Here is a 15,598-nt window from a genome sequence, read left to right on the forward strand (position 1 = left end):
ATGTGCAGGTGATCCACATGATTTTAATGAAGCGGTGAAACACAAGGAAGGGCAGGAGGCAATGAATGCTGAGATAGCATCAATTGAGAAGAACAACACCTAGGAGCTGTGGCAATTGCCTCTAGGGAAGCATGTAGTGGGACAGAAATGGATCTACAAATCAAAGGTGAATGCACAAGGCCAAGTTGTGAAGTTGAAGGTCGGATTGGTGGCCAAAGGGTACTCACAGAAGTACGAGGTGGATTATGAGGAAGTCTTCTCACCTGTGGCTCGGTTGGAAACAGTGAGATTGTTGTTGGCGTTGGCAGCACATGCAGGGTGGCCAGTGTTTCATTTCGATGTCAAGTCTGCATTCTTGAATGGAGACATTCAAGAGGAGGTGTTTGTAATGCAGCCAGAAGGCTATATAACTGAGGGAAGTGAACATCTAGTCTTTAGATTGAGGAAAGTGCTCTATGGCTTGAAACAAGCCCCTTATGCATGGTATAGCAAAATTGATCTTCACTTTCGAGAGCATGTTTACATAAGAAGTGAGTATGAACACACATTGTATAGAAAAAAGCTGGAAAGTGGAAAGAGTCTATTGCTGAGTTTGTATGTGGATGACATCATCTATACAAGTTCATCAAGTGCTCTCATTGATCAATTCAAGTTGGAATTGATGAAGACCTTTGATATGTCAGATTTGGGAGAGTTAAATTACTTTCTCGGGCTCGAAGTTAAGCAAGAACTAGATGGCATTTTCATTAGATAGAAGAATTACATTGAAATGTTATTACATCAACTGAATATGAAGAATTGCAAACCAGTTCTAACTTCAATGGGTGTAAATGCAAGGATGTATCAAAGTCTTCTTGGGAAGCTTTTGTATCTCACCCACATTTGGCCCGACAATTATTTCTCAGTAAGCTACCTTTCCAGGTTCATGAATTGTTCAAGCATCACTCATTTCTTTGCAGCAAAACGAGTGGTGAGGTATCTAGCTGGAACCAAAGAGATTGGGCTGTGGTTCACTCGAGGTGATGATGGGATACTTGAAGCATTCTCGGACAGTGATTGGAGAGACTCCTTGCCTGATTGAAAGAGCATAACTGGCATGCTGATTCGGCTAGGCTTGAGTGCAATATCATGGTGTGCAAGGAAGCAAGAGATTGTAGCTCTGTCGACCACAGAGGCAGAGTACATAGCTACAACCTCCACAACTTGTCAAGTAGTCTGGTTTAGAAGATTATTGTAAGAATGTGGGCATACAATCAATAATTCGACTCAACTATGGTGTGACAATCAATTGGCGATTGCTGTGGCTAAGAATCTAGCGCACCATGGAAGGACGAAGCACATAGACGTGCGCTATCACTTTATCAGGGAGCTAGTTACTGATAATGTGATTTCTCTTCATCACTGATCCACTGATAATCAGCTCGCGGACCTATTTACAAAACCTCTGCCGCCTGAGAAGCATGCAACCATAAGAAGCTTGATTGGAGTTTGCACACTTCAATCAAGGGGGGGTGCTGAAGAGATGATTGAAGATGGCAAGATGGCAGTAAGCATGGGCACACATGGAAGTGAGGATCACAGCGTGGCTAGAAGGAAGCTGGGACATGGTGCGGAGAAGGACGGGCAGCATGGATGTCTGGATGTCATTGCTCGAGTTCTGAATGGCGAGGCCTACAGGAAGTAAGGAGAAGAGCATGGTGTACTGAAGAATGGTGGTTAGAAAGCAGTTGGAGTGTTTTGAAGAGATATTGGTATTTAATTCACTAAATCTCTTATTTTTCAATGTTGGCCAATGCTGGTTCACATTAAGGTTGTAATTTGTCCAATGGGGTTTTAGATTTGGTGTCAACCAATGGGTGTTAACCTTTTTATCTGTTGGTATGTAATAGTTTAATATATAAGCAATGTTAGTGCTGTGTTTTGATTGACCCGTTTACATTGCTTTTCTTTTGTGTTGGTTTTGACTCTGTTGACCGAGAGATAGTGGAGAGTAGTGATCATACTGACAATTCATCAAACACTAAGTTTTCTCTGAGCATTTTGTCGAACACCTTTGGTCTAACTCATCGCCAGTGATCCTTATCAAATTCAAGCTCCATATATATATATATATATATATATACATTTTCATTCGGTATCCAACTCTCAAAATTTTAGAATTTCCATGCATTCTATAGAAGACAACCCACTTAAAAAATCAAATGAATTCATTGAGTGTAAACACCAGAACAAGATTTAATGTTACGACCAAAAATTGAGGTTTTCCAATGCCTAAAGATCTTGTTCACCATCTCACAAGCTTTTTTGGGAGAAAAAAAAAAACAAACCCTAATTTAAACTTGTGACATTCTAACAAAAAAATCAACATAAACACCAAATAAAAGTTCTCTAATAGTAATAAAAATCAAATATAATGGTTTCTGGAGTCCAGAAATTCATATTCAACCAGAGAAACAATAGACATTCATCAATAAAATCTTAAATAAAAATTTTTCAATAAGCAAAGACCAAACTCGATCGAAGATCATATACTTCCATTTCTATTCATTAAAAAAACCTCAAGCTTTTCACTGATCCCAGGAATAACAAACCCATTCCAAGAATCAACTACATAAGCATTACACAGACAAACACAACAAAAGAAACTTCACAATCATGCACAAAGTTGGGATTTTGATTACAAAGAAATAAAATAAAGTCACAATTGTACTCGAATTCTTTCCTTTTTTTGTAAATTTGAAATCCAAAAATAAATTTTTCCGGTTTTAGATGACTTAATTGGGCTCTTAGGATGATGTGGAGCCATCATATGGGCTATGACATAGGGGCCATTGAAGAGACTTTTCCGGCAGCCATGTCAGGGAAATAGAAATCGGAATTCCTACCTCCGTTGAAACAAAATTAAAATTAGTGTATATTTTAATATAAATTGAAGTTTAAACACTAAAATGAAAATAATATATAGTTGAGTGACTTACCAAAAAATTTACCTCATTAAAGTCACTTAGGATGATTTAAAGTTTGTTAAGATGATTTAGAGTTTGAATTCTTAGGAAAATAAATAAAAATAAATAAAAAGCATATCCATTGAAAAAAAAACTGCATTCCCTGGCATATGTTTTTGTTTTGTTTTATACCCTTAGGAATAACCTATCATCAAATATTTTGTATTTACTTCGTTTATTTTTAAAAATCAGGTTTTAAATGCATATCTTATTGCAATATTCCATCCATTATGGATGTGCCACTGTGCTTAAGTTTCCAAACTTTCAAACATCTAAGCATTTGCATTGGTAATTCTATCACTCAATAGATATTTGTGCTTAAAAATCCGTAGTTTCATGCTATATGAATTAGATAATGCTGATATATGAGTAAATTCTCATTGGTTATGTTACCTCTCAACAATTGTTTGTGCAAAAGGTCCATACAACACTATTTGAATTAGATATTCTACTGAATGAAATGATTTGCAATAATGGAAGGAGTTGAGTATCATTCTATTGCTCAATCAAAAACACACTTTCTCATCATTTGAAGATGGCATCTGACTTCAATATATATATTTTTTTTAATAAATATTGAGAAATCATAACCTTCAAAAATTATTGTTAGAAGGAGTTGAATACTATCTTTTACTTGGAAAAGAAATGAGTAACCACCCTCCTATTTAAAGTGAATTACTCTGCAACCATGTGTGTTTTGGTTTTATATATAGTTTTACTCACAAACACTAGGAGAGAAAATAGAATGGAAGTCTTTAAATTCTTACCCTTTATTGATTTTTTTTCTAAGAGTTATTTGTGGAAAACAACTATCATGTTGGATATTAAACATAGATAAGGAATTGTTACATTTTGGACTTCCTTATGAATTATGGCGATCATCATAATTGTTCATGGATCTCAATTAAAGCTCTCGTTTGAGTACCATTGATTGAATCTAGAAAAAAAATATATATATATATATATATATATATATATATATTTTTTATTATTTTCAATTAGATCATTAGACATTGTTGGGCATCTTAGGCAAAGATCAATTAAATGTATGAAGGGACGGGAAGAATAAGGGCAATAGAGTGATTTAATAGTTCAGTTAACATGGAATTTTTAAAATATATATATTTAAAAAAAAAAAAACTTATCAAATTTACTAAATTTGATTGGAGGTTAAAATATTTCAAGGAATTTAATTCTGTTAACTTATTCTAAAATCAAACAAATATCTATATAGATGTACAACATCCATGAAGGTGCATCATACATTGGAATCCAATACACCCGAAACCATACACCAAACGGTGCATAGGAACCATGCATGCAAAAAAGATGTTCATCATTTTCCATGCAAATCCAAACTATGCTCCACCCAAGTCAGTGAAAGGACACTCCTCAAAAGATTCAAACCCCCATGCTGCCATGCACACCATTTCCAGGAAGATTCATTCCTTATAAAACCTCTACCCAAATCCTCCCCCCCTTCGCTTCATTAATTTCCTAGAACATTCAAACAGGCACACCCTCTTTCTAGTACTCTTTTGTTAATGAAGTTCTTGCAGTTAAAATCTCATGCAGTGCTCTTGAAGATCATTTGGGAGCACAATGGAGAACCACAAAGAGAATGAAGAGGAGAAGGAGATAGAGGAAAAGAAGCTCATGAGTTGGTTCAGAGTTCTTGCAAAGGAGATGCATTGGAGCTTTGTTTTTGGTGTTGTTTCAGTGAATGGAATTAGCCAAGGAATGGGTGGAGCTGTGTACAAAGTAGCCACTGATTATTATTGGAAAGATGTGCAAAGAGTTCAGCCTTCAGCTGCCCAGATTTATCAAGGGATCACTTCTCTTCCTTGGATTGTTAAACCTTTGTGGGGTCTTATGACTGATGTTCTCCCTTTGGGTGGTTATAGGAGAAGACCCTATTTTATGCTTGCAGGTTTGCTATATATATATACTTTTCAATTTTAAGATTTATCTATTCAAACCAGCAATTTTTTTCCTTCTATTCATTGATGTGGAGAATTTCAGTCATGTCTTTTTTAGAGATTCTGGATGTTATCTTATGTATTTGTATTATATTAAGCTAGTCTTTATATGATACAAGTCTTTTGTGCATATCTTAATTTATATCTCAACATAGGTGAGTAATTTAGTTCATATTTGTGTTCTTTATTTACTTATTTATTTTTATTACCTTCCTCGCATATGTATAAGACCGAATCCAATTAATAAATTTCTAAAAAGGATTACTAATCCTTTAACTTTTCGAGAAATCCATCAATCAGAAAGATTGAGAAATAGAACCATATGATTTAATTCATTCTCAAGAACCATGAGATGATCATCTTAGTGTGATCTTTTTTTGTCAATGAATGTTCCTATTTCACTCTTATTTTGATGTATTAATATCAAGAATGCATGTGTTCTGCAGGATTGCTTGGGGTTGTTTCAATGTTGATGCTTTCACTGCATAGAGATTTAGGGGTTGTGCTTGCATTGCTAGCATTGACAGCAGGGAGCACAGGTGTGGCAATGGCCGATGTTACAATCGATGCTTGTGTCGCGCAGAATAGTATCAATCATCCCTCACTTGCGGCTGACATGCAGAGTTTGTGTGGATTTAGTTCATCTCTTGGAGGACTCATTGGATTTTCTATCAGTGGCTTGCTCCTCCATACTTGTGGATCTCAGGTTTGTCATTTCTTTTTTTCCAAAATTGAAAATATGATAAATTATAATCTTTTATTATTCATACTAATTATAAATTTTCTGCAGGGTGTGCTTGGTTTGTTGAGTTTGCCTTTCGCATTGGTTTTTTCTGTTGGGCTAGTGCTCAAGGAGTTGCGTAGGCCTAATTTTATGTACAAACAGGTAAAATTTCTTCTTCTGTTTTGTATATATATATAATTATAACTTAAATTATTAATATAAAGAGTGCATTATTGTAATTATTATTATTAATAATATAGGTGTATGGAAAGTTGCAAGAAGCGAATCAAACAATGTGGACAACAATGAAATGCCCAAATGTGTGGAGACCTTGTGTTTATATGTACATATCTCTTGCTCTTAACTTGAGCATTCATCAAGGCATGTTTTATTGGTACACTGATCCTAATTCTGGACCATCTTTCTCTCAGGTATAAATTATATATACTCTACTCTTCACAAAATTTATATAGATATATATATATATATATATATATATAATCTTCCAATGAAATGACTAAAATACCACTGATGACCATGATGCAGGAAACAGTGGGGTTCATTTTCTCTGTAGGGAGCAGTAGGGTCACTAATAGGGGTCCTAATCTACCAAAACATCCTCAAAGATTACCCATTCAGGACACTACTCTTCTGGGCCCAACTTCTCTCAAGCTTCTCAGGGATGCTAGACTTAATACTAGTATCAAGACTCAACCTCAAACTTGGCATCCCTGACTACTTCTTCATTGTCATAGACGAGAGTATCTCCCAAATGATCAGCAGGATCAAATGGATGCCCATACTTGTCTTAAGCTCCAAACTTTGCCCATCAGGGATTGAGGGCACTTTCTTTGCACTTTTAATGGCCATTGATCACATTGGGATGCTCACTGGTTCTTGGGGTGGGGGACTTCTTCTTCATGCTTTGAAGGTCACCAGGACTCAGTTTGGGAATCTTTGGGTGGCTATTTTGGTCAGGAGTTTGATAAGGATGCTGCCATTGGCTTTGATTTATTTGGTGCCAAACAGTGATCAGATGTCAAGGATCCTTCCAGAAGGGTTCTTGATGGAGAATGGAATTTTGAGGACCTTGGAGGCTGAGGTTGATGAAGCTGAAAGGCTTGTTGTGGTACCACTTGTTTACAACAAGACCTGAGGTCTTTTTTTAATTTTTTTTTTTTTTTATTTTTGGCTGCTGTTGTGTGTTTGATTGGAAGGCTTTGGAGATGACAAGGACTTGTATTTTAAGAAAATACTATCTATCAATTATGTCTCAAAAAAAAGTTCCAAGAATGAGAGTTTTGAAACCAGCTTTTTCTCAAACGCTTGCTTCTTAAATGCCATTTTTTGGCATGTGATTATTGTAGTGCTACATTACAAGAAAAAAATGTTAGGAATTGCTCTAGTGAGCCCTGCAGAGTTTGTAATCATGTACACCCAAAAAATTTCACAGTAACACTGTATAGACACAATAAGAGCAGGGCATACACCTATGTAATTTTTAAGGCATACATACATCTATATATAAATATTGGTAAACATCTGCTAGAAACAAAAGTAAGTTCATAATTTTTCAATTCAATAAGAATAACATTCAAATTAATTCCTTAATTATGATGTTGCCAGAGTTCCAACATAATAATCATAGCGGTTGAGAATCTTTAAGTATACATTGCAGGGAAGAAGCCTACTAAACCAACCATGTTGCTTCCATGAAAACCAAAGGCACTTAACCCTTGTTCAGAAGCGACTCCTCCGATCACCAATGGAAATCATCAACGCCACGACGGCAAACACCAAAAAAGTTCAGTAGATAGGGATTCCCCCGGCTGCAAATTCAACTTCCTGCAAGAAGCAACACCGCAAGTTCCATATCAAAGTTGTCACATTAAACCATTCAACAAACTAAGCCCCAGAATTATCTTATAAATTAGCACTTCTGTTTGGTCTATTAGGCAAGGAGAATTAAAAAGACAAGTAACTTAGCAGACTAATCATGTAAAAAAAAACACAGGGATATGCCACAAATCAGGAAATATACCAGCTCATACAGATCAGGAACTTAAAGTTATCTTTCTAGTACATAAACCCGTATCTATGTTTATATTACTGTCCAAAACAATACCAACCTTGAATGCAAACAGGTATGACAGAAACAGTTATGAACAAAACATAGTAGTAACACTAACTTCCACTGAACACCAACTAGTCCCTAAAGCTAAAAATTAGCCGGATAGGATCATGAGAGCCCTTGCTCAAGCTAGTTAAATGCTCCACCATTAGACATTTTGCAATTAACCTTTATCTTGCCGATGCAACATCTATATAGTGTTTCATTTTGGGGAATACAACATGATGTGTCAAGCAGGCATGACAATCAAATAAAGTTTTGTGCATATTGGGCAAAAATATGTGGAAGCTGTGCTTGATCATCTAGCATACATTCACACATTTAGAAAGGAACTGGGTGGCTTCTTATTTAAGGAATCCATATTTAGAAAGTGAAATATCATAGTGGTAGTACGGAATCTTGTTCTAGTTAGGCAAATTGTAAAGTGTAAACATATTTGTCAGGTGCCTGTAAATCCCTAATGGTGGGCTAACGTCTTGAATGAAGGTGTGGCCATCTAACATACATTTCAACCATGTGGAAAGGAACAAGATTGCTTCTTTACAAAGATAAAATCAAATTTAGAAACAGAATTGCAAATTGCTGGATAATTTGGACTCTTATTCTTGGTGGGCTAAATTGTAAAGCCTAATGTTTGTCATATACTTGCAAATCTCAAATAGTACGGTAATTCGAGGGGTTATTTACACACTAAACCAAAGCATAAGGGGCACTAGGAAACTGCAGCAAGGTGGACAAATCTTCACCTCAACAATGGGATAAGATGAGCAATCATATTGAGAGCACACTCTTAAAATATCGATGACCTAACAAACATGCAGGTTCATATTGCATCTTAATTCCAAAAGGAATAAAGTTCCCACATGGAATTTTCAAATTTGGCAATAGATAGCATAAGGAGAAAACCAAAAGGTATAGAGCTATAGAAGCAGTCAAAAACAATTCCAGCAGTGAGATGCTATGCATCCTTCCATCAGTTTAAAGTGAAAAAAAAGTCACAAATGGCATAAATACACAATAGATAAGCAAGGCCATAAACAATATCAGTCATGTGAAACTCATAACAAAGAACTTTAATCTGAGATCATGATTAACAGGCCACCAAATGCAAAATGATGAATTAATTATTGATAGATTCACATAAGTGATATATTTCATAATTCATCCATATAAGTAAATTCTTTAATACTTTCAGGAAGTGCCATGAAGGTGCATATCAGTTAGATGATTCAATTAAAAAATGAGAATATAATCAAATGTTAGAATTGTACTATGTTTCCATCATACAAATACAAGAATAGAGGAATACCTGTGCAGGAGCTAGGGATGAAACCCAATCTGATGCATGCGTTGGAAGAAGTCCTAAAGTATTCAGCTGTTGTGAAAAAAATAATAATAATAAAATGAGAGAGAGAGAGAGATTGAGAGAGAAAGAGAGAGAGAGAGATTATTAGGATGATTTAAGAATAAGTTACTTGCATATAAAAAACCCTGACTGACTTCTTAATTACCTAGAAACTTCAAATTTTAAAGTAACCCATATACCAATCTAAAACCAACAATCTTGCATGAGTTACCCTGCTGGGGTACATGTGCAAAGTAATTCCATTATTAATATTGACATATATATACCACTGCAAGAGTTTCTCCGTAAAAATCTTTTATAGAGATAAACAATACACTAAAAAGTTTGCACAGCAATATATGCATTTATGAAGTCTTGTAGAGGCATAAATACTAGAAAAATAAAGATTTAACCTCCAAACAAGATTCTCAGTAAAGTTAACAGGGAGTTTGCACCAAAAGACTAAAGAATTAATAAAAGGACATATTACCTTCCACACACCCAATGCTAATCCAGCCAGGTTAAGAGCGATGAAGAGCAACTTAGGCGCAAGAGTATCCACTCTCGGATCCTTGTAGGGTTCAAACACTACCAAAACATGTGGAAATAAACATTAAACTGATAAAAAGCATAAAACAAAGGCACTTAAAATAGCATCTCCAGAAGAGTGATACAAATCAAAGAAACCAATTCAAACCAGAAAAAGATAAAAAGAAAAAAAAATGGTACGAGTGGATTCTGCATGTAAGGATAAAAGTACTTCATTGCAAAGCTTGATCAATGAACACAATTAAATACTATGCTTACTATCTATTGGCTTCTTGAGTAGTAGTGTAGTGCCAATGTATCTGAAACACCTCATACAAATAAATTGAAGCTGTAGTTGGTTGGGATGTTAAACTTCAAGCTTAAATTTAGTTGAAGGTGGACTAAAAAGCAGAACTGTACATATAGCAGACATATTTTGAAGAAACAGCTATTTTCTTAGCAAGTTTGGCATTCCAAATAGTTCTAAATTGGTCCTTCAACATTAACGTAGTGTTTGTTTCAAGGGATTTGGAGTTACATGACATGTAACTCCAAATCCCTTACCTTTTTAAAATCCGGTGTTTGTTTTGATGTATTTCATTTTTCATGTGCTTTTGAAATCCCATCATTGAGGGATTTTGGTTTACGGTCAAAATGACCGTAAAACCAAATCCCGGGAGTTCAAAACCAGTATATATGCATATGTATATATACATATATATATACAGAAATCTATACGTACACATATACATATACACATACATATATATATACAGAAATCTATACGTACACATATACATATACACATACATATACATACATATACACATATACATATACACATACACATATACATATACACATATACATATATACACAAACATATACATATATACACATATATGTACATAAATCTATACATATATACACATATATGTATGCACATACATATATTTATATATACATACATGTATGTATATACATTCCCTAGATATACCTATATATAGTATGTTTACATATATAAATACACATATATATGTATATATATAAATATATATGTATACATACACAAATATATACATATACATATATATATATATATGTATATATGCATATCATGCTAGACATATCCATACACTTATACTTACATGTTTTCCAATTCCAGTTCTAAATCCTTCCAAACAAAACATAAAAATCTTATATGTCAGATATTCGGATTACATCCAACCAAACACAAGATTTTGACTCGCTTTGTATTTTGAAAAGCTAAGTATTTTCGCATTCAGTATGCTCAAATCCACTGCATTTAGAATTACATCCAACCAAACGCTACCTAAGTGTATGTTTGGATGGGGGGAATGGTTCCCCCAAGAGGGTCACCATTACTTTACACATTCCCATGCCTTTGTTTGGGAAGTTTTTGAGAGGTCACCATTACCCGCGAGGGGTCACCATTAACCCCACAAGATAATCAAGTATTCTCCCAATATGGGGAATGGTTCATTCTCCCATGAAATTACTATTTTTGCTCTTGACAAACAACAAAAAGACACATTATAAAAGTTAAATAATTATTTGAAATAAATATCATATCTAATTAAACATTAAATAATAATAAAATAAATATTTATGTTTTAATTATTTTATAATTAATAAATATTTACATATATATCATTTCAAATTTAATTAAAATATATAAGGTACGGAATGAAATTAATATTTATTTAAAATTAATTTCCAGTTAAACATCAATTAATAATAATAAAATAAATATTTATGTATTAATTATTATATACATAATAGTTATTTAAAATAAATTTCATTTGAAATTCATTAATAAATTTTAATTACAGAATTAAATGAATACTTATTTAAAATTAATTTTGGATTAAACATTAATTACTAATAATAAGATAAATATTTATGTTATACTTATTTATAAATAATAATTATTAGAAATAACTATAATTTCTTTATATTAGGGGTAAAAAATGTAATTTTATCACAACTCCACTTTTTACTTTTCTCATTCCCAATGAATTACCCCTCCAACCAAACACTTTTTTCATTACCCTCCCCTATCCATTCCTTTCCCCCCTCTATCGTTACTTCATTCCATCTCATTCCATTACCCCCTCCAAACACACACGTAATGGACAAGAATCTATATGGTTATTTATTGGCACAAGAATAGCAAAGGTGTAGGCCAATGCCAAAGTCAGAATATTGATGGCCTAGACTCTTAGGCCACACTTGTTAAATAGCAGTGGAAGTTGAATAAATTCAGTTCTAAAAATACACCAGGAATTCTTCTTGCTATTCACCTACATAAGTGGTTTCTTTGAGTGCAACATAGAAATTTGATGCGCCCCAATGACTAGTTCTGATTGTTAATTGGAGTAGCTAGACAAGTTTTTAAGTTGCTTTGGCAGGAATTGACCAGGATAACTAACGCTGAAACTATATACATTCCATTAAAGCACGGATAAGTGCGTGTATCCTTTCATTCACATTTTTCTCTCTGCCCAACCATGGCTTGCTTGTTAACTAAGTATAAGTTTACTAATGCTCATTCCCTATGGAACTAAGTATGATCTTTTATGAACAAAGACCAGCTTAAGGCATTGAAAAAATAAGTAAACACCAAAAGCATTTGTTTTGCAGCCAGACATTCGACCATCTAGTGTCAACACAAAATAGTAAGTTACATATGCTTCCTGCATGATCAAAGGCAAACTGAAGACATGATTTCAACAGCATACCTTTTCCAACACTTTGAAGCGCACTTATTGGCTGCCAAAGAGCAGAAAATGTGATACCAATGCTAAACAAATGAACTGTACTCCCAGCCATCCACATCATGAAGCCCATCATCATCAAATTCTTGAATGGAGATTGGGCCACTTCCCAAGCTTTCTAATCATTAAAAAGGAAAGGAAAATCTTAGATAACAAGAAGATCACATAATTTCAAAAATTACAATGATGTGACACTGAAAGAATTTAAGCATAAAAGAATCCATTAACATGGTAAACAACAAAAGCATTACAATACATTTATAATACATTCATAAAGAAGTAACAGGTGGTCAGACCATTCTTCATTATTCTTCCTACCCCCAAAGCATCTTCCTTCAACAATATCAATTATTCTACTATCTTCCACATCATTGCTGAAAGTTGAAGGCTATAATATTTTTATATCCATTCCTTTTATACCCAAAGCCTCTAGGCCTATACATGTAGATCATGTCTACCCTAAAAGTGAAAGAAAATCTGCCCACAAAAAAGTATTTATCAAAGTTGATGAATGAGAAGAATCCATCAATTTAATCACAGCAACACTTTAAAACCAGAGGAACATATTTTTAAAAATCTATTGGCCCACACTTTACACAAGTAAAATCCTTGAAATTATCGAATGAAAGTTTGAAACACAATAACGATCAGGCTCAAAAATCTTGTGCACTACCAAAAGCCCAAAAATTACCCAAAAAATACTAAAAAGGGGCATCTTTTAAATCCCCTGGCAGCATAGTTACCCAAAAACAAAACTAAAAAAACTGCATCTTTTAAATCCCCTAAAGGCAGCATATGAACTTCATAAGAAAACAAAAACTCTAAACTCATCCAAAACACGACAAATCAAAAATAGAAAGGCCCACACTTCACGCAAGTAAGATCCTTAATTTTATTGGATGGCAATTGAAGCACAATAAAGTTCAAGCTCAAAGATCCCCAAACCCTCCAATCATCCTTTTTTTTTCTGCAGAACAATAACCAAATATCTCTATGTAACACTCTTATTCACCAAATAACCCAAATCAAAGTTCAAGTGAGCATAGAAGCAGAAAATTTGCCAATCAAACCAACTTAATAGAAGATAAATCAACAAAAACTATGTGCAAACCCTAATCAATCAAATATCATCACAACCACAAACCCTAAATACCTGTGATTTCCAATTTGCCTCGGCTTCCTTCTTTTGCCGGCTCTGATTCGCATCCTCCTAAAAAACCAAGATAACCACAGATCTAAACCTTCAAAACCAAACAGACCTAAATCCAAATCAAAATATCAAAACATGAGATCGAAGCACTAACCAGGTCAAGAGAGGATCGAGCAGCAAAGCCGAGGGGGTCGGGGACGTCAGTAGCCGCAGTGCCTTCGGTGAATTCTACCGCCCATCGCCGCGCTAAAGCCTTCCCCTTCTCCATCGCCGGCCGTCTCGTTTCGAAAGGAAAAACGACGGTTTTAATAGCTAAACAAAGAAAGAGACTAGTGTTCAGGTTTTTAAAGTGTTTTTTTTTTTTTTTAATAGTGCAATTTAATTAAAATTAACATTTTTTTAAATTATTTATCATAATAATGTTTTCCCTTTGTTTAACCTAAATTATTTTATTGTATTGTTTGATATATAATCACCACACCGGACACATATAAAACCCTAAGCTTCTTTCGAAATCTGGTTTAGGTCTTTCTTTTTTTTTCTAAAAAATATTTTATTTTTTTATTTTATTTTTTGAAAACTTTTTATTTTTAAAAAAATATTATTATTATTCTTTTGAAAATAGTAAACAATATTTGATTTTTTTTTTTAAAATCCATTTGAATTTACATTTGTTTCAAACTTTTTATTTTTTAAAAAAATTAACATACTCACCTATCTATATTAATATCTATATATGAATGTAGAAATGTCTCATGCCACATGTCAAGCTCCAAAAATCAAATAATGTTATAGGAATAATTCTTTCAATAGTCTTTTTTTCAAATATGCCATTCAAGTTCATATATATTAAACTGTAATATTTTAGTCCCACTATGGATTAAATAGAGTCATGTTAGTCCCTATCAGGTTTAAGGTTTAGAAAGACTAACATTGCTCAATTTATGACTAAAAGGTTAAAATTTTAACTATAGGACCCAAAGAACACATTTAAAAAAGTAAAAGGATTATTCAAAGAATTAAACCAATATTATAACAATATTAAAATATTTATAATTATCTTCAATTTTATACCAAAACTTCAAAAGTAAATTATAATTTTAAAAATATTTATAATTAAAAAAATATTGATAATCTTAAAAATTGGTGAAACTTTGATATAAAAATAATGTTGAAATATAAACTTCAATTAATTGTAGATTATTAGAGGGCTGTATTACAACAACATGAAAATATTTGTTATTTGGTTTTAAATTAATTACAAATTATTAGAGAAATTGTCTTGCTAAATATTAAGATAATTGCAATAGTCCTAAATTAATTATGATTTATTATATTGTTTTTTTACTAATTTACAAAGAATATTTTTTATCACTCTAATTCTATTTGACTACAAACGAATTAAAAAATAGTTCATAACAATGTGAGAATCTATAAAATCAAGTGTGTTGTTTTTAAAAGTTTGAGTAACAATATGTTTAATTTAGTTTCAAACATTATTATCAAAACTATCATAATTATGTGAAGTGTGAATATTATTTTTAACATATGTTTATCTCTCACGTGCATAGCTCGGCATAACACTAGTTTCATTAATAATAAAAGTTATCATAGAGTTAGTGAATTCTCTACATTTTACTCTTATTTTAACTAATTTAATATATATATATATATACATATATACATATATATAATTTATATTTCGTATCTTGCTGAATCAACATAATACATTTTCCATGGATCTTATCTAAATCATTAAAAAAAAGTAAGGAATTGACCATGTTTATAGTTAACTGGAGTTCACTTATCGCATGTCAGTTTTGAATTAATATTGGTATTTTCAATAAAAGCTGAATTACACCCTCCAACTAGTCTTTATTTAACTTAATTTAACTCCAATTTCATCCCACAAATATAAAGCATAAAAAAAAAATATCT

General features: G+C 33.0%; 2 protein-coding genes across 2 annotated transcripts; one reads left to right on the plus strand and one right to left on the minus strand.

Moving 5' to 3' along the window:
* Positions 1-4,518: 4,518 nt before the first annotated feature.
* On the plus strand, positions 4,519-6,999 carry LOC120279425 (probable folate-biopterin transporter 2). Its single transcript, XM_039286360.1, is given in 6 exon segments — positions 4,519-4,935; positions 5,431-5,690; positions 5,775-5,870; positions 5,969-6,139; positions 6,255-6,287; positions 6,289-6,999. Coding segments are annotated over 6 exon segments (1,464 nt in total). The 5' UTR covers positions 4,519-4,607; the 3' UTR covers positions 6,865-6,999.
* A 255-nt stretch (positions 7,000-7,254) lies between these two features.
* On the minus strand, positions 7,255-13,978 carry LOC120279588 (ER membrane protein complex subunit 4). Its single transcript, XM_039286515.1, has 6 exons — positions 13,815-13,978; positions 13,664-13,720; positions 12,475-12,628; positions 9,675-9,772; positions 9,149-9,214; positions 7,255-7,553 (listed from the first exon to the last, which is right to left on the minus strand). The coding sequence occupies exons 1-6, from the start codon at positions 13,926-13,928 to the stop codon at positions 7,515-7,517; spliced, it is 528 nt and encodes a 175-aa protein (XP_039142449.1). The 5' UTR covers positions 13,929-13,978; the 3' UTR covers positions 7,255-7,514.
* Positions 13,979-15,598: the final 1,620 nt, after the last annotated feature.

The sequence above is a fragment of the Dioscorea cayenensis genome, chromosome 16 (genome assembly GCF_009730915.1).
Source record: "Dioscorea cayenensis subsp. rotundata cultivar TDr96_F1 chromosome 16, TDr96_F1_v2_PseudoChromosome.rev07_lg8_w22 25.fasta, whole genome shotgun sequence".
NCBI classification, from domain to species: Eukaryota; Viridiplantae; Streptophyta; class Magnoliopsida; order Dioscoreales; family Dioscoreaceae; genus Dioscorea; species Dioscorea cayenensis.

What these genes read in the sequence shown, in the direction of transcription:
- LOC120279588 (XM_039286515.1), bottom strand. Translation starts at nt 13,928, where the DNA reads ATGGAGAAGGGGAAGGCTTTAGCGCGGCGATGGGCGGTAGAATTCACC. An exon ending in CTCGATCCTCTCTTGACCTG is followed by an intron (nt 13,721 to 13,814) that starts GTTAGTGCTTCG and finishes TTGGTTTTTTAG; the next exon opens with GAGGATGCGAATCAGAGCCG. An exon ending in GCTTCAAAGTGTTGGAAAAG is followed by an intron (nt 9,773 to 12,474) that starts GTATGCTGTTGA and finishes ATGTTTTGGTAG; the next exon opens with TGTTTGAACCCTACAAGGAT.